Below are 19376 nucleotides of genomic sequence, written 5' to 3'. Positions count from 1 at the left end.
TTCATTTTTTCGAACGATATCTTAGCGGATAACCGGGAGGGATCCGTATGCGACTTCTATTGAGTAACTAGAAATAATCGTAAATGCATTTTTAATTTTAATAACAACATTTTGATCATCATATTGGTCTCCTAGCATTGTGTTAGCTAAAAAGAAATCGTACATCGTATACTGCACGCATTTTCTATTCTGTTGCTTAGTAACAAAGTCCTGTTTAAGAATATCAAGTTTTAATTTCTAAAAAATTCTTCCGTTGCTAGGTGACACTTATTGCAGACATGTCGCTAAGTGAAAGCAAAACTTCACGAAATATTTATAAAGAAATATAGCGCAATATCTTACAAATAATTAAAGATATGTTGCAGTTGAATGATGTCCAACAGAACTCGACCGTTCTGTGTGAAATGAGTTGTCTTTGTGGTTTTCTAACACGTGATTTTACTGGTTTCAAATTGTGACTTTCAAAATGTTCTTGTTAAGAAAACGTGACAAATGTTTTGATATCCACATCTTCAAAATTATACTTGGATCAAAACAAATCTCTTGTGAAGACAGTCCATTGATGTTAACCCTTACCATGCTAAATTTCTATAATGAACTTGGCCATCTTTCAATTTGGACAGTACCATTAACTGTTAAAAAGGTTGCTTACCAAAAAGTAACTGACTGAATAACGAACAGTGCATATCTTGATCAGACTGTACGGATATGCAGGCTGATCATGATCAACGCTGGTCGCAAAGGTAGAATCAATTGTGTCCAGCATGGTAAGGGATAAAATCACTTCTCCCAGACGTTCACAGTAAAAAGACCACGTAACTGAGGTAAAATCCGGGAAGCACCTCTATGTACATTTTCAAGAATTCGTTTGCTTTCAATAATAACAGTATAATAGCCTACATTAAATTTCCATAATCTAGGTGTTATCTCAGTGACTAAAGACTTGTGCAGCGTTAAAAAAATATTTTTTATATTTTTTATGAGCTTCCTTTGTACTAAAGTTAACCTGTTGGTTTTGTTCACAGTGTAACTGATGATCGAAGTGTAGATTTTCAGTGAAAAATATTCACAGGACTTTTTGAGAGTCTTCTGTGCGTGCAAGTTATTGTTTTCATCGTAGGCCAACGTCTGGTAGGCTACTCATTACGCAATAACTAACGTCTGTACATCTCTTATATTTAAATTCGCTTCACTTGCAGAGATAAATATAACTTAGACCAAGCATGAAGTGTTAGAAGAAAATGCCCAAGAGACCGTTATATTTATGTGACGACAACGATATGACTGCGAGACTCAATATTCGATATTATCTATACTATACCAAAATAGCACTTCCTTAGAAACGGCAAGTGATTATGACAACATTGTCTGCATGTAAAGAATCCTATTGTTGTTGGATATAGGCCATTAACTGTGCAATTTAAACCTCCCCGGTAGAAAAATGTCTCTGCACTTCAGTGCCAATCAGGTGAGTAATAGAGTCCACGAAGAAACGTTAATAAAAGAGGAGATTTACGTACAACATGGCGAAATGTTTTATCATGTTGATGATGTTTATCTGATGAAATATGCGTCAAAGCAGAAAATTGTCACCCACTGTTAGCCAGTTTAGGAGGGGAAACAATGGCATTCTATGGTCATTATTGCCGCTGTTTTGAATGATTTACTTACTCCTTTATCTTTATTCTACTTCTTTTGTAATCTTACTTGTGTAACCACAGGGATCCGTCACATGCTATGATAGAGGGGTAAAATTTCTTTTAGATTTAATTCAAAAACATTTAAAAGAAATTTTACCCCTGTGTGTGTAACAGTCTCAGGAAAAATGTGCAGCCTCGACTGTGATTCGAACCTCGGACCTTAGGCTTACCGTGCCAACGCTCTACCAATTGACCTACGGAGGCCACCCGATACGAGAACCGCTACACTTGTATCATTTGTTCACATTCTTTATATTTTTATTGCTTTTAGTTTTACATTCTGACTTTAGCTAATGTTGGAACAATCTTACTTTCAGAATTGTTTTCAGGCCATGCACATTACCAGTATGCACTTCCTGCTAGGATTTTAAAAGGCAGGGTGTGCTTGTTACAATCACTTAGGTAAATTGTAACAATAATCTATTCAATAAACAAAAAAGAAAAATGAGGATGTGGGGCAGTAGCCTCCATAAGAATAAAGAGAGAGTATTTATTGAAAGTGTGTACAGGTAAAGTGTAGGTGTCCCCTTAGCTTAAACGTTGGCATGCACTGAATAATTTTAACATCCAGAGAGGAGTTGACATTTAGTCACATTATAACATTGATAGATATATTCCCTCTGTGACTCTGTCCCAATAACTTTCAAGAGCAATCTTAAACTTTCACTGTAAATTTGTATTATATGACAGCCCAGATTTGAATCAGAACTCAAGTCTCTAAGTGGAACCACTCAGGAGTATAGGAACATTTTTAAAGTGGCATTATGCGCATCTTACAGCACGTAGTGTGTTTTTGGTGAATGTTTTATAAAAGCTAGTTCTCGGTTGCTGTGCATTTAAATGTGTTTAATTAACAGTAATGGCACATAAGTATTTGAAAGTGATGCTTTAGAAATGAAGAAATCGGACTTATAAAAAATAGTTAATTTCTTCAGTCTTGTACGCAATGATCTCCCTTACCTATAAGCAGAGATTTCTGAGGTTGAAGGGAAGCAACTCCTGCAAGCAGTTTGACTTTTCTTAAAAAGACTGCCCCAGTCAAAATAAGAAAAGTCATATTTAAAAAGTTATTATTTCGTAATGGTAACAGGAAGAGTTTGGTATACTGGGTTAAAAACTATAATTTCCTCCACCCTTTTTACACATATCTATTTGTGCTGTATTTTTACATGAAAAATGCGTATAATTCCACTTTAACAAACCAGCCAAAATACATTAGATGGTAGTAAGAGAACTGCTGCAGAAACATTTCTAAAATTGACTTGATGCTATTTAGGCAGCAGTAAGGGAAAAAATGGATAAAAGATAGAATTAGCTATTATTTCTTATTTTCTTATTAAATCGTTTCTTTGCAAATATCATTTCAAACAGAAAAAAACAGCATTTTCCTAGGCCATTTTTACGTTTTCCAATTACATGTGACCTTCACCTTTGCTGAGTGAGTTAATTCTAATTTCTGGATACTGCATCTTACATGATACAGCACTTCCTATCAAAGTATAAAATTTATCAGACATTCATAATTTCACGAGAAAGATGTTAACAGTTACTCAAACATTATTGTAAATTTAAGACTGTGACATGTTACTTCATCTAATTACATCACACCCATGCATGACTGCATGCGAGGCTTTAAACATTGTCCGTGTCTTCATAAACAACTGGTATGTAAGTCACATAAGCTGATATTGGGAAAAAGTATTAGTGAAGCTGAAAAATGTACATGAAATATCCTTCATACTGTGTCACATTTCTTTTTCAGTATGACAAACCGTTCAAGCCTAATCTCCTCCAAAACTGGGAGGTACCTAGGCAATACAGAGAGGTATGTAAACTATGGCAGATTTATTGTCTTTTGATGTGCATATTTTGAAGGATCTTTTCTGTGTCACTTCGATTATTTTATCAGTATATTTGTTTTAATGACTGGAATCTATTTATTGTTATTTAATGTGAATTTTCTGTTTTGACAAATAGGAAATTTATTGAATTTAAGTTCTAAAAAAGCTTTTGTAGATGTGTTAAATAAGGAGTTTTCCATATAGTATTTATACGAGTGATATTGTGCTTAAGTTGTGCACCAGTCATTTGCAAACACTAGTCAACTGGCAAGGATAATTAATCTAAAATAATCTTTTTTTGACAGTCTATGGTACTAAAAATTTGTTTAGATTTCTCCAAAATGAATTGGGACACACATGGTTATGAAATAGTATATAGTATACAAGCAGTGGCGAATCCAGTTGGGTCTAAAATCCAGAAAGCGTGTGTTTTTGATAGCCTTAAATCAAGACGTCATTTTAGTCAAGTATTGAAATAGGAAATTGTTTTAAATATTCATTCTCAAACTGTGTCAAATATTTGTCAGATTTATGAAGGGCTTGCCCATGGATCCCCATTGAAACTGCACACTCCCGCTTAACCAAAATCCTGCATCCACTGTCATGTTGTTCAAACCTGTACCAGGGTTTTAATGGGATGATGAACAGACTTTGCTAAATTCAAAGCCTATACCTGTTATTGCCTTATATGGACTGTTTTTTGCAAATGATAAGTACATGAAAGATTTTAAATTATTTCCTTATGCCACCTATAGTATTAGATATTATCATTTGTTATTTAGAAAATGATTATCAAGGGAATGAGCGACTGTGTAAGTGTATTTTGAATTGTAAATGTATATTCTACTCAAGGATTTAAAATTGACAGTATACATTCTGGTATTTTATAAGGAATATTTGCTAGCAAGTTGTTTATATTTCAAAAGCAGTCATTGTGTATTAGAAAGTAACTTCATATGCAGAGAAGTTATTGCACTGACTTTTTTGAGAGCAGTATATAAACTACTTTTAAATTAGTATATATTATATTATGTAGATGATATATTTTCAAGTCCTTGAGTATATACATAACAATGACATTGCTGTCCTACTAGCTGTCACATATATCATCATCATTGTACTAATAAAATAATACTATGTACCTAATATTTCTTTCTAAACTAAAAATGTAATGCTGATGATATATGTGGCAGAGCATCCTTGATAAAAAATATTTAACTGTCAGTTTCTTTTTGCTTTGCATGGTGTGTGCAACCTTTCTAATATGTTTGACTACCTTTAAATATGGCCTAACACTGAATCATGAGGTCATATGATGTTCAATTCTTGTATAAGTGAGTTTGACATTCAATACCAAACATTAACAAATATGAAACCTGCCTAGAAGCTATTAAATAGCAGACCTGGGGTAATTGTAATCGATAAACGTAATCAGCTGTAATTAATTGAGTTCATATACTAAAGTAATTACAAATCACACACTCAATTTTAGTTACATGTACATGTAATCCTGATGTAAATGATTACATCAGAAAATCATATGACTTGTGGTAACTTTCTGATAACATTTTTATTACATGAATCATTTCATGCATATAATTTGAAAAATTTAACATGCTGGTCTGACTGGCCTTACACAATTGTGAAGTCTTTCCTTTTTTATCATTTTGATGGAATGAAAATAGGTAGGTTGATCCGCTATTGAGTTCATCTTGTATAGAGGCATTTGCCCTACTGTCTACAGTGGTGTTGTTAAAAGTAAAATTTATGTTGAAAATAGATATAAAAAGCTTGTTCAGGCTGGTCCTCAAGCATAGAATTACATCTGAAAATATGAGATTTAAATAAAAGAAATACAAGTATACAACTGTTTTCTTATCAAAGGATGTTACAGCTATCATTTATTGTGATATTTTATTCATTGTGATATTTTAGGCATAATGAGGAAATCTCTAATTTTAGTTAATTTCAGTTAGAGGAATTTTATTGTATATTATATATACTAAGCAAGCCTAGGCATAAATGTGAAAAAAGGCCAAAGTATATATCCTTCTGTTTGCATCTGTCTCATTTTACTGCTATTAATTAGAGATCACAGCTTAAGCAAAAAAAAAAAAAAATAAATGTTCATTTGCAATGATTTTTATGTAAAATGTTTAGCATTTAGAAATAACAAAAGATATGAAAACTGGGGTTTCAGATAACATGTATTTTGATCAATAACTTTACACCAAAGGCCTCTTTTACCAAACACAGTTGTGAACTTGATCAAATTTTGTGAGGAATTTGTTATAACAAATAATTGCATTTGTGAACATTTATGAATAATTCATTTTCCTCTGTCCGTCATGTTTCAGTTTGCACAGGCATGAAAACCTATATGCCAGTTTGTAAACTTCTTTGTCAACATTAATTTTTCAAATAAGTTTAACCCTTAAAATGTCATAGACTTTCCTACTAGCAGCTGTTTTCTTTTTCAGTGAGCGAATACAAGTTACTGATTGTGCTTACATTCTAATTCATTTGTGTGCTAGCGTTTTTTTGAAAAATTACTTCTTCATAGGAATTTGACTAAGTATATATTTGAACATATTTGAAGTTACAATTTAATTATGTATTTAGTTTCAGAAATTTATTTAGGATTATGGTATGAATAGCCAATGCCTGTTTCTAAACAATCATCTAGTTAGTTGTAAAGAGTGTCATACACACCTAACTTATAATGCATTGCCTTTCAACAGTTTGAACCTTTTTTGTATAAATTTTAAAAGTGGTCCTTAAGTGCAGATGATCTGTATTTAGTAATACTATTTACTGATTTGAATAAGCTTGAAAGCTAGATGGTCTTTAATACAGGTTTTACTGTATTTTCAGTTTAAGAACAAAAGATAGTAAAACAATCAGAGACTGCCAACCCATAGTTACTCTGAAGTTGAGATGTGTATCATTGGCTCAGTAAAGGATTATGGGAAGCTGTACTGTATAATAATATATGACTTTTTTTTCTTCAGAGACCAAGAGCATTTGTAGGATTCACACAGATTATTGCAAATGATAAAGGTCATCTGATGCCAGGGGTGAAAAGGTCAAGGGAGTCACCGTGGGGTACTTTTGTTGGTACATGGGATATGCCTTTGAAGATTCCAGGTATGCAAAAACAATTGTTATGCTTAATTAGAGCTAAACACTAATTACTATTCCCTACACATACAGTAGTTATAGCCATGTAAAACTTGTTAGGTCATGCCAGGTGACAGTCATGCTAGGTAACAGTCATGCCAGGTAACAGTCATGCTAGGTAACAGTCATGCCTGGTAACAGTCATGCCAGGTAACAGTCATGCCAGGTTAACAGTCATGTCTGGTAACAGTCGTGCTAGATAACAGTCATGCCAGATAACCGTCATGTTAAGTAAGTCATGCCAAGTAACAGTCATGCCAGATGACAGTTATGCCAGGTGAAATATGTCAGATCATGCTAGGTAAATTTTGTTTCATCATGTCAGGTAAATTCTTTTAAAAATCATAAATGCTGTTAATTCATGCCAGGTAAAATATATTGGTCATGTAAAGTAAAATCTGATACAATGATTCATGCCAGATAAAGACCATGTTAGGTAAATTCTTAGATAGTCAGGTAAAATCTGTTAGATTGTGCTAGGTAAAATTCATGCCAGGTAAAATGTGTAAGGTTGTGCCAGGTGAAGGTCATGCAAGGTAAAATATGTAAGGTTGTGCCAGGTGAAGGTCATGCAAGGTAAAATATGTAAGGTTGTGCCAGGTGATGGTCATGCAAGGTAAAATGTGTAAGGTTGTGCCAGGTGAAGGTCATGCAAGGTAAAATATGTAAGGTTGTGCCAGGTGAAGGTCATGCAAGATAAACTGTGTAAGATTGTGCCAGGTGAAGGTCATGCAAGGTAAAATGTGTAAGGTTGTGCCAGGTGAAGGTCATGCAAGGTAAAATATGTAAGGTTGTGCCAGGTGAAGGTCATGCAAGATAAAATATGTAAGGCTGTGCCAGGTGAACGTCATGCAAGGTAAAATATGTAAGGTTGTGCCAGGTGAAGTTTATGCCAGGTAAAATATATAATGTTGTGCCAGGTGAAGGTCATGCAAGGTAAAATATGTAAGGTTGTGCCAGGTGAAGGTCATGTCAGTTATATCTGTTAGATCATGCTAGCTAAAACTGATAGATAAGTGCTGTTGTTACTGATACAGCAAACATTTTTTTCTTTCAAAATGACTATTCAGCTTTTTCCTTTTCTTTCAGGAAACACCATGACAAATTCCACAGCTCGTACAGAAAATGCAATGATGAGATTAGATAGAATTAAAACAGATGGAGATATAGTACTTAAAGGAAAATTAAAACAGTGCAAGGTATGCTCTTTCATTATTTTAAAACAGTACGTCTTAGTTTTACAGTTTTTACTTTTGGGTATGGCAGTAACATTTTATTAGCTCACATGTCACATAGTGACAAGGTGAGCTTTCGTGATCACCCTTCGTCCGTCGTCAGTCCGTCCGTCCGTGCATGCGTCAACAATTTCTTGTCTGCACGATAGTGGTTTAATTTATGATTTTATTTTAACCAAACTTGCACACAAGTTGTATCACCATAAGATCTCGGTTCCTTTCTTGAAATGGCCAAATCCCATGATGGGTTCCAGAGTTATGGCCCCTAAAAGGGCCAGAATTAGCTATTTTGACCTTGCCTGCACAGTAGCAGCTTTATTTATGATTTGATTTTTACCAAACTGGCGCAAAACTTGTATCACCATAAGATCTTGGCTCCTTTCTTGAATTTGACAGATTCCATTATGGGTTCCAGAGTTATGGCCCCTGAAAGGGCCAGAATTAGCTATTTTGACCTTGTCTGCACAATAGCAGCTTCATTTATGATTTGATTTTAACTAAACTGGCATACAACTTGTATCACCATAAGATCTTGGTTCCTGTCTTGAACTGGCGAGATTCCGTTATGGGTTCCAGAGTTATGGCCCCTGAAAGGGCCAAAATTAGCTATTTTGACCTTGTCTGCACAATAGCAGCTTCATTTATGATTTGAATTTAATCAAACTTGCACAAAACTTGTGTCGCCATAAGATCTTGATTCCTTAATTGAACCAGCCAGATCCCTTAATGGGTTCCAAAGTTATGGCCCCTGAAAGGGCCAAAATTAGCTATCTTGACCTTGTCTGCACAATAGCAGCTTCATTTATGATTTGATTTTAACCAAACTTGCAAACAACATGTATCACCACAAGATCTTGGTTCCTTTCTTAAACTGGCCAGATTTCTTCATGAGTTCCAGAGTTATGGCCCCTTAAAGGTCCAAAATTGGCTATTTAGGCTTTTGCAGCCATATAAAGACTTCATTTATGGTTTTATTTGATACAAACTTCCAAAATAACTTCAACAATAATAATTCTTGGATTCCATGACAAATCAGATCCAAGCGTAGGTTAAGAGTAATTTTATATCTGATTACCTCCCCTGATTGTAATCAAAATGGATTTATATCTGTAAGTTAACTTATAGGACTTATTTGAAATTTCATTATTGTCATTAGTTGGACTGAGCCAATCAGGGTAGATAACTATGGACTGATTTTATGTCAAATTACCTCACTTTATTTCAAATTAAAATGGGTATATCTCCGTAACTAATGAAGATACTGATCTGAAATTTCATTTATGTCAACAGATTTATTTGGCAGATCCTTCTTTTGTTCACTTTCAATAATTTGTTTTTAATTACTTCCCTTTTGCATTACTATAAATAGCTTATTTTTAGTAACTTTTTTATTATTGGCTGTAGGGAAAAACCGAGACCACTTTTCTGTGGTACAACATGGATGGTACCTCCAATTTTTAGGTGTATTTTGACATATCTGTACCTTGTAAGAATTTTTTTTCTTTTTGGTTAAATTTCTTCCCTTTGTTGTTACTGACTCCTTTTGACTTAGATATTTTTTCTGAGGACCTTCTTGTCCTCAAGTGCAATGATAACAGGTGAGCGATATAGGGCCATCATGGCCCTCTTGTTATGTTATTGTGATTTGATGTTTTCTGTTCACATATAATTTACAAGACAGATACTAGTAGATGCACAGATGTCTTTTTTCTTAAATTTAGAAAAATATACTTGATTTATGTTGAATATCACCAATACAAAACCAAAAACAGTTCACTAATATTTTATAATATTTACTGATACTTTTTTATCTAAAGGATTAAAATGTTAATATTAAAAAAACAACAGCATAGTTTTGCTTTGGGAGTAGTAAGATTGTAACTTAAAGCCCATTTCATTTCTAGGTACCCTCGCCTTTACCTGTAAAACAGGACAAAGAAGCAGACAAAAATCTTCCACCAAAGGCAGCGGTAGCTGAAATAAAGTTGGGTGGCAGCGGAAATGGTGTACGTTCTGGTGCCATGAACCCAGAACCCATATCTACAGTCGGGATTCCTGCCTCACCCGGTATAAAAACACCCGTAAAACCCTGCACACCAAATATTGACTGGCCGAGACCAGCTTCACAAGGAAGTCGTGCAAAATCTGCAAGTCCAAACTTGGCCCCCCACAAATCTCCACTTCCTGCAATTCAACCTATGGCTCCAGGCACACCGTCCAAAGCAGAGTTTAAATGGCCCTCACCTCGTGCAGAGCAGGAACCAGTGCCTGCATAAAATGTTATTTGTTATTGTTGTTGTGTTTAGATATTATGCTCTGTTCATTGGGACTGGTTCAAAATCATGATTGTTGCAATGGGTTTGGTAGTATGCTACAATAATGATTCAATTTATATGTGTTATGCTAATATCAATTGTTTTATGATAAAATAAAAAAATTGGATTACAAATGGACAATATTTGTTCAATTTCACATAGCTTATATTGAAAATAGTTCCGCAGTGAGCAAAAATTCATAGTTTTGTAATAACTTTTTATTATACATGTATTTGACTTTAAATCAAACCTGAAATACAGGTACTGGTAATTTGTGGGTTTTGAATATATATTTTATAAATTAAGCCTTCTTTCAGAGAAATATTGCTTTTTACTTGAAATTTGTTTTCACCTCTTAAACCAGGTTTTATAAAATCCGGTACTTGGCAGGCAAGTAAAACTCACCGTGTTATGCGCAGAGGGAGATAAGAATTCCTGAAGTATAACCCTCCAATTTTCTATGCAGGCTGGTGTTCACATTTTAATTTGGGTAGACTGATCCTCTGTTCTTTTGAGGTCTAGAAGTTTTGAATGCACAGTTTTCACTAGCTGTTTGATGCTGGATTTATATCAAGATTGTAAATGTTTGTCAACTGTAAATGTTTTATTTTGTTGCACATTCGCAGCCAGCTGCATATTAGGTTTGTAATTGCACTTAAAATCCATTTTTATGCCTGTGATGTCGAAGGTGTGGGAGGTATATTAAGTATTTGAGCTGCCTGTCTGTCTATCACACCTATTGGTGTACTCTATTCCTAGACAAATAAAAATTGGCAAACATCAACAGTATCAAGAGGACATGCATTTATGGTATTGTTTGAAGGTTTTTGTCAAACAGTTATTTTTAGTATATATCCTTTTTTAGGCGATGTAGTATTTATTCTTTAAAGCATTTTCAGCGGAGGTATGTGTCATACAATGTTGATACCACTCTTGTTTATGTAATTTTGAACACCATAATTACATTCATATTTTAACATTTTCCAACTTTCTTCATACTGCCACTTTTGATGTGACAATGTAACTGCCAGAATAGGTGCAGCTTGACAGTTTCTCTGTTTCCATGGAAAAAACGTTTTTCGTAAGCGAACTGTGATACTTTGTTATTTGCTACTGTGTTTTATATTGCATTATCTTATCTGTTATATGCTAAAAGGCTAGCGAATTTTGTCAGTCAGCAACATTGCAACTATTGGTTATAATATAGACATTTTATGTATTTTCCACATATTGAAGTGACTGTACAACAATTAAAAGGAAATTTAATGATATATTAGTGAACTTTGTACTGTCTTTAAAAATACATCTTATTTTCATAAATTTTAATACAGACCAGATATGTATCACTAATTATGTTTGAACAATTTACGTTTTCTTTTATCATTTTGTTTATTGGCTTTTTATGTTAAACGGTTGATGGTTTGTTAATACTTTCATGTGTGCTCAAGATACTAAGTCAGTTGCAAGATTGAGAAATTTTATTTCAGAAAATGTTACATTTTTATCCATTTGAATTTTATTTCTACATTGAAACTAAGTTAATTTTGCTCAAAGAGTCACAAACTGCTGTATTCCTTAAGACGTTTTATGAAATATATAATTTTACTGATATACCTAAAAGTTCAGTGAAAGATTTGTTTTTTTGTGGGTGATCTTGCTAGTCTTGTGTGGTTATTTTTACCATAATGCATACTTTTACCAAAGCCACTACTGTAGAAATTGAAATACAAAATGTACCATCTATTTAATGAGACTTAAATTTTACTGAACAGCTCTTTGTATTTTTCAATGTTTTTTTTTTTTTTTTTGTAAAGTTGTATGGTAATACATGTACGTAATGAAATTCTGCTTAAATACTATCTAGGTAGAACATGTAATAATAATACCATTTTTCATACCTATAATTTTTATTAGCCATTAATAGTACAATTACACACGTGTAATACAGTAACGTTCTTCTATTTTCCCCACCCTCTGAATCAAGAGAAAGTTCAATAAGGTGTTTTCTGTTTTAAGAGTTATTTTCAATAGAAGAACTTATTCCAGCGGGGTTTTCCCTTTTCCCATTTAGAGGGGTTTCACAGTATAGGTCTTACCTAAATATTTCATTATATATGATCATTTTGATTATGCCTCAAGAAAATACAGATTAAATATGAGTTCAATTTAGTCTACTGTTGGATTAAAAAATGTATGTTAATTTTAGACTGACAAGTGAAATACTGAATTATATGTGGGAAATCTCTCAAGGTTTACTGGGAAATTCACCAGGCTTACTTTCTGGCTACATTAAAATACCCTGGGTTTTAGTAGGAACACCCATTACCAAGTTGTTTTATTGTACTTCTCTTTACATTTACTAGTGCACAGGTTTTACAAGGATCACTTATGTCAGAAAATTGCTTGCTCTAAACATTTATTACAAGCATGTGTGCTATGATTGTTATTTCGTATGTTAAAATCTTTAGTCTTTATCATTCTAAATCACTGATGAAATTTGAAGTTTTCACTTTTATATTTACATGAAAATGATTTTGTATACTACCTAATTGTTTATGATAATGTGATAATAAAATCTGTAAAAAACATGTAGGCCTACAGTTATTGCTTTCGTCCCCATCAGAAGAATCTGTAAAGTATATTACTGTGTTCTTTCAATAATTTCCACTAAGAAAATTCGCTTTGCAGAGTGTCGTTTCTCATGCACTAAATTGAGCCAGATCATTCATAGCTTTGTATCAGTCTGCAACTGACATTGATTTGAATTAATTCAATTGAAGCACAAGGTTGTTTCAGACTCTTCTTTAAATAATCGTGCATGATTTAAATTGTTTCTAATGATGCTTTTTTCAGCAGCCTAATGGCTGCCTGCATGCTTTTACTAGTCTTGTGCTTTCTCTACGGGGCCTATTGAATAAGGTGGAATGAAACTGCTGAATAAAGTTTTGAAAAGATGAAAGCGGACAAAGAGCTAGTTTCCCTTAAAGTTCAAAGACTATTAACCTACCATGAAATAATTCAGTTGCTTTCTTATAATTTTAGAGTCGATGTGAAAAACTGGGCGACAGAGGCAGCAAATGTCCAAGTATTTTATGTCATGGAATTGCCCAGCAAATTATTTTTTTCCATATTATTTATGAACAATGTTTTTATAAAGAAAGGCATTGTTTTTTTAAACTAATGAGCCCTATATCATGCTTTGAACTTCAGTGGCTGTTGGCGTAAGGGTTCTTTAGCTATGGACCCTCTGCTGACCGTGTATAATGATTTATCATGCTTTCAAGTTTGAGAGCCATTGACTTATTTCCTGCTATTGATTCGAAGTCAATTTAAGTATTAAGGTCACTGTGACTTACGATTTGATCTACTGACAACTTCAACAATGAGGGTCACCTACTGACCATAGGTAATCATATTAATATAATAAATCAAAAGGCCTAAACATTCATCTATTGTTACAGGGGATTATTTTTGGTGGTAGGTTTACCCGCTACCAGAGTTAATAAGTGTACTTTTGAGAATCGCACAACATTTATTTCATTCCTCATAACATTAAAAAGATGTTCATGCTCTACACAAAATAGTTCCATTTATGAATGTTGCAGATGAATTATCAATGATCAGGCAGTCCTAATTTAGCTTGTCTCCTTTCACACAGACCATTCAGATTATATAAGATATATCGATGATAAGGTATTCAAGTCCATGGTTACATCACTGCATTCGAGCAACCATGAGAGGGTCACATAGAGTTCATCTTAGATTTGAGGCACATTAAATGTGTTTGTTTCCTGTACATGTATTTTAATAGCTCGGCATTTGTTTTGTTACAAATAGATCAGATTTAAATTATTAATAGCGCAATTATAATTTTTATTCCCCGGAAGGGAGGCATATTAGTTTTCAACTGTCCATCCGTTCGTTCGTTAGTTCGTTGGTTCGTCACAACGTTAACTTTTTGCATGAAGGCACTTTACTCGCGAACCACTGCACCCAGGACCTTCAAACTTCACATGCTGATAGTACTTATTGAGTACACATCCCCTACTGACTTTGGGGTCACCAGGTCAAAGGTCAAGGTCACAGGGGCCAATGTTAACTTTTTGCATGAAGGCACTTTACTCGCAAATCACTGCACCCAGGACCTTCAAACTTCACATGCTGATAGTACTTATTGAGTACACGACCCCTACTGACTTTGGGGTCACCAGGTCAAAGGTCAAGGTCACAGGGGCCAATGTTAACTTTTTGCATGAAGGCACTTTACTCGCGAACCACTGCATCCAGGACCTTCAAACTTCACATGCTGATAGTACTTATTGAGTACACGACCCCTACTGACTTTGGGGTCACCAGGTCAAAGGTCAAGCTCACAGGGGCTAATGTTAACTTTTTGCATGAAGGCACTTTACTCGTGAACCACTGCACCCAGGACCTTCAAACTTCACATGCTTATTGTACTACTCGACCCCTATTGACTTTGGGGTCAAAGGTCAAGGTCACCAGGTCAAAGGTCAAGGCGCTGCAGGGGGCATTTGTCACCATTAGTGACAACTCTTGTTATTATTATTATTATGTGAGATCTTAGATATTTATAAAGTAAAGTAGTGCATGTTAATATATGGAATATGCTAAGGCCCTTGTCCCTGTTGAACACATCTGGGACAGCACATTAACATTGCTCACCCTTCTGGGCTGTGTTAATCAACAATAGAAGATCAGAAGATGCTTTTGTAGAAAAGCGCATGTCTCCCCCAAAGCATAGTTGTAATAGGCAAGAAGTCAATAGGGGACAGAAGCGAAAGTCAAAGAGACACTGATGGTTGGCTGCATGTCCAATCTTCATACGAAGTTTCAACATTCTGGGCCTAGTGGTTCTCAAGTTATGGATTGGAAACGGTTTTCCATCTTCTGGCCTCTGTGACCTTGACCTTTAGCGGAGTGACCCCAAAATCACTAGGGGTCATCTACTCTGCATGTCCAATTATCCTATGAAGTTTCAACATTCTGGGTCAAGTGGTTCTCAAGTTATTGATGGGAAAGAAGTTTCCATGTTCAGGCCCCTGTGACCTTGACCTTTGCTCAAGTGACCCCAAAAACAATAAGGGTCATCTACTCTGTAAGTCCTATCATCCTATGAAGTTTTAAGGTTCTGGGTATTGATCGGAAACCATTTTCCATGTTTTGGTCCCTGTGACCTTGACCTTTGATCTAGTTAAGTAGGTCAAAAAATAAAAGGGTTCATCCAATCTGTAAGCCCTACCACACTATGAAGTTTGAAGGTTCTAGGTCAAATAGTTCTCCAGTTATTGATAGAAAATGAAAAGTGAAGAACGCATAGCGCGTGTGCCCTTGATCTTTGACGGAGTGACTCCAAAATCAATAAGGGTCATCTACTCTGTAAGTCCTATGAAGTTCTCAGGTTCTAAGTCAAATGGTTCTCAGGTTACTGATTGAAAACGGATTTCCATGTTCTGGCCCCTGTGACCTTGACCTTTAATAGAGTGACCCGAAAATCAATAGGGGTCATCTACTCTGCATGTCCAATCATCCTATGAAGTTTCAAGATTCTGGGTCAAGTGGTTCTCAAGTTATTGATCGGAAATGGTTTTCCATGTTCAGGCCCCTGTGGCCTTGACCTTTGATCTGGTAGGTCAAAAAATAAAAGGGGTCATCCAATCTGTAAGCCCTACCACCCTATCAAGTTTGAAGGTTGTAGGTCAAAATAGTTCTCCAGTTATTGATAGAAAATGAAAAGTGAAGAACACATGGCTCGTGTGCCCTTGACCTTTGATGGAGTGACTCCAGAATCAATAAGGGTCATCTACTCTGTAAGTCCTATGACGTTTGAAGGTTCTAAGTCAAATGGTTTTCAGGTTACTGATTGAAAACGGATTTCCATGTTCTGGCCCCTGTGACCTTGACCTTTAATAGAGTGACCCGAAAATCAATAGGGGTCATCTACTCTGCATGTCCAATCATCCTATGAAGTTTCAAGATTCTGGGTCAAGTGGTTCTCAAGTTATTGATCGGAAATGGTTTTCCATGTTCAGGCCCCTGTGACCTTGACATTCAGCAGTGACCCCAAAATAAATAGGGGTTATCTACTCTGCATGTCCAATCATACTATGAAGTTTCAACATTCTGGGTCAAGTGGTTCTCTGTTATTGATCGGAAATGGTTTTCAATGTTCAGGCTTCTGTGACCTTGACCTTTGATGGAGTGACCCCAAAATCAATAGGGGTCGTCTACTTCATAAGCCCTGCCATCCTATGAAGTTTGAAGGTTCTAGGTCAAATTGTTCTCCAGTTATTGATTGGAAATGAAGTGTGATGGACGAACAGAAGGACGGGCGGACAGGGCAAAAACAAAATGTCTCCCACAGTGGGGGAAGACAATTAGTTGGCTGATGAAGTCTGTAGTTCATCAGTAGTACACAGACGAAAGCTTCCAGGTATAGTACACAGCCATATTTTTCAACTAATCAGAATGAACTGAACAATCTTCATGAAGGAGTCATGCAACAAACATTTCTGCCAATTACTTAGAAATCTGACATGTTGTTTTTGAGCTTTCTGAAGTATTTTTCACTGCTTGAGTAACCAGAGTTCTACATGAAATAAAATTCTTTGAACAACTTTTGAGGACAATGCAAGGAACATTCAGACCAAGTTTCACCAAATGGTTTTAGAGGCCATGTCATTTGAAGAGATGTGGATGAACATACGGACAAGAGATGAACACAAGAACTATGGCAAGTGTGACAGCTATAGTTCATCCAGAGCACTTTGTACCAGGCTAGCTAAAAATGGCTAAGTATAAAAAGGGGCATAATTTCATCAAAATTAAAGTAAGAGTTATGAGACCTACATTATTCGGTTGGTACTACTTAGGCAAAGAAGTGTGTGAAGCTTGATTAAGTTCTGATGTGTAGTTACTGAGATACAAACATACTGACAATTGTAAACAAAACTAGTTGAAAACAAGAGCTGTCACTAATGGTGACAAATACCCCCCCACAACCCCCCGCAGCGCCTTGACCTCTGATGTGGCAACCCCAAAGTGAATAGGGGTCGTGTTACTCAATAAGTACTATTAGCATGTGAAGTTTGAAGGTCCTGGGTGCAGTGGTTCACGAGTAAAGTGCCTTCATGCAAAAAGTTAACATTGGCCCCTGTGACCTTGACCTGTTGACCCCCAAGGTCAGTAGGGGTCGTGTACTCAGTGAGTACTATCAGCAAGTGAAGTTTGAAGGTCCTGGTCAGCATGTAAAGTTTGAAGGTCCTGGGTGCAGTGGTTCGCAAGTAAAGTGCCTTCATGCAAAAAGTTAACATTGGCCCTTGTGACCTTGACCTTTGACCTGGTGACCCTAAAGTCAGTAGGGGTCGTGTACTCGATGAGTACTATCAGCACGTGAAGTTTGAAGGTCCTAGGTGAAGTGGTTCGCGAGTAAAGTGCCTTCATGCAAAAAGTTAACGCTGACCCCTGTGACCTTGACCTTTGAACCCAGACAGTAGGGTTCATGTACACAACAAGTACTATCAGAATGTGAAGTTTGAAGGTCCTGGGTGCAGTGGTTCGTGAGTAAAGTGCCTTCATGCAAAAAATTAACGTTGTGACTAACGAACGAACGAACAGTTGAAAACTAATATGCCTCCCTTCGGGGGCATAAAAATGCTAGAGTATGAAGAGACATAATTTAATTAAAATGAAAGTCAGAGTTATGAAACTTATGTCATTTGCTTGGTATTATCACAAGGAAGGCTTGTAAGAAATTTCGTTCAGATATGACGAGTAATGACTGAGAATGAGCTTGCTAAGAAATGTTGACAGTTGATACCATGGGTATTTGATAGTTCTGGCGACTTGTCACAGCTACTTAAAATTAAAATGGTTCACTGATGGACATGAGCAAAGCAGAAATTATATTGTTTTATCATTGAGACTGACACAAAACTCAGAGAAACATTTTTAGTAAATATATTTTATTTTTGTTCTTTGAACAATGTCAAATTATTAACTTGAATAGTATTTACATCATAAATATACACAAACAAGAGGACCATGATGGTCCTGAATCGCTCCCCTCTTCCCACATGACCCAGTTTTGAGTATGACGTCGTTTTTTCTATTATTTGACATAGTGACCTAGTTTTTGAGCTCATGTGACCCAGTTTTAAACTTGACCTAGATATTATCAAGATAAAAATTCTGACCAATTTTCATGAAGATCCATTAAAAAATATGGTCTCTAGAGAGGTCACAAGGTTTTTCTATTATTTGACCTATTGACCTAGTTTTCGAAGGTACGTGACCCTGTTTTGAACTTTACCTAGATATTATCAAGGTGAACATTCTCACTAATTTTCATGAAGATCACATGAAAAATATGGCCTCTAGAGAGGTCACAAGGTTTTTCTATTTTTATACCTACTGGCCTAGTTTTTGATCGCACGTGACCAGTTTTGAAACTGACCTAGATATCATCAAGGTGAACATTCTGACCAATTTTCATGAAGATCCATTGAAAAATATGGCCTCTAGAGAGGTCAAAAGATTTTAATAATTTTAGACCTACTGACCTAGTTTTTGATCGCAGTTGACCCAGTTTCAAACTTGACCTAGATATCATCAAGCCGAACACTCAGACCAACTTTCATACAGATCCCATGAAAAGTATGGCCTCTAGAGAGGTCACAAGGTTTTTTTATTATTTGACCTACTGACCTAGTTTTTAAGGCACGTGACCCAGTTTCAAACTTGACCTAGCTGTCATCAAGGTGAACATTCTGACCAATTTTTATGGAGATCCATTCACAAGTATGGCCTCTAGAGAGGTCACAAGGTTTTTCTATTTTTAGACCTACTGACCTAGTTTTGACCGCACATGACCCTGTTTCGAATCTGACCTAGATATCATCAAGATGAACATTCAGACCAATTTTCATACAGATCCATGAAAAATATGGCCTTTAGAGAGGTCACAAGATTTTTCTATTATTTGACCTACTGACCTAGTTTTTGATGGCATGTGACCCACTTTCGAACTTGACCTAGATATCATCAAGGTGAACATTCTGACCAATTTTCATGAAGATCTTGTGA

At 35.5% G+C, this 19376-nt stretch overlaps 1 protein-coding gene across 2 annotated transcripts; it reads left to right on the top strand.

Moving 5' to 3' along the window:
• The first annotated feature begins 1311 nt into the window (after nt 1–1311).
• On the top strand, nt 1312–12859 carry LOC123561613 (protein Flattop homolog). 2 transcript variants are annotated; one of them, XM_045354106.2, is made up of 6 exons: nt 1312–1468; nt 3463–3525; nt 4324–4353; nt 6553–6688; nt 7811–7920; nt 9861–12859. In XM_045354106.2, the coding sequence occupies exons 1-6, from the start codon at nt 1442–1444 to the stop codon at nt 10230–10232; spliced, it is 738 nt and encodes a 245-aa protein (XP_045210041.2). In that variant the 5' UTR covers nt 1312–1441; the 3' UTR covers nt 10233–12859. The 2 variants fall into 2 exon arrangements, with proteins under 2 accessions (XP_045210041.2, XP_045210042.2); XM_045354107.2 differs by lacking the exon at nt 4324–4353.
• The last annotated feature ends 6517 nt before the right edge of the window (nt 12860–19376 follow it).

This window comes from Mercenaria mercenaria, chromosome 10 (assembly GCF_021730395.1).
Source record: "Mercenaria mercenaria strain notata chromosome 10, MADL_Memer_1, whole genome shotgun sequence".
Classification (NCBI taxonomy): Eukaryota; Metazoa; Mollusca; class Bivalvia; order Venerida; family Veneridae; genus Mercenaria; species Mercenaria mercenaria.
This window is presented reverse-complemented; position numbering and strand designations above follow the sequence as displayed.

Coding starts and splice junctions, on each gene's coding strand:
- LOC123561613 (XM_045354106.2), top strand. CDS start 1,442: ATGTCTCTGCACTTCAGTGCCAATCAG. Junction 6,689..7,810: donor TATGCCTTTGAAGATTCCAG/GTATGCAAAAAC, acceptor CTTTTCTTTCAG/GAAACACCATGACAAATTCC. Junction 7,921..9,860: donor GAAAATTAAAACAGTGCAAG/GTATGCTCTTTC, acceptor TTTCATTTCTAG/GTACCCTCGCCTTTACCTGT.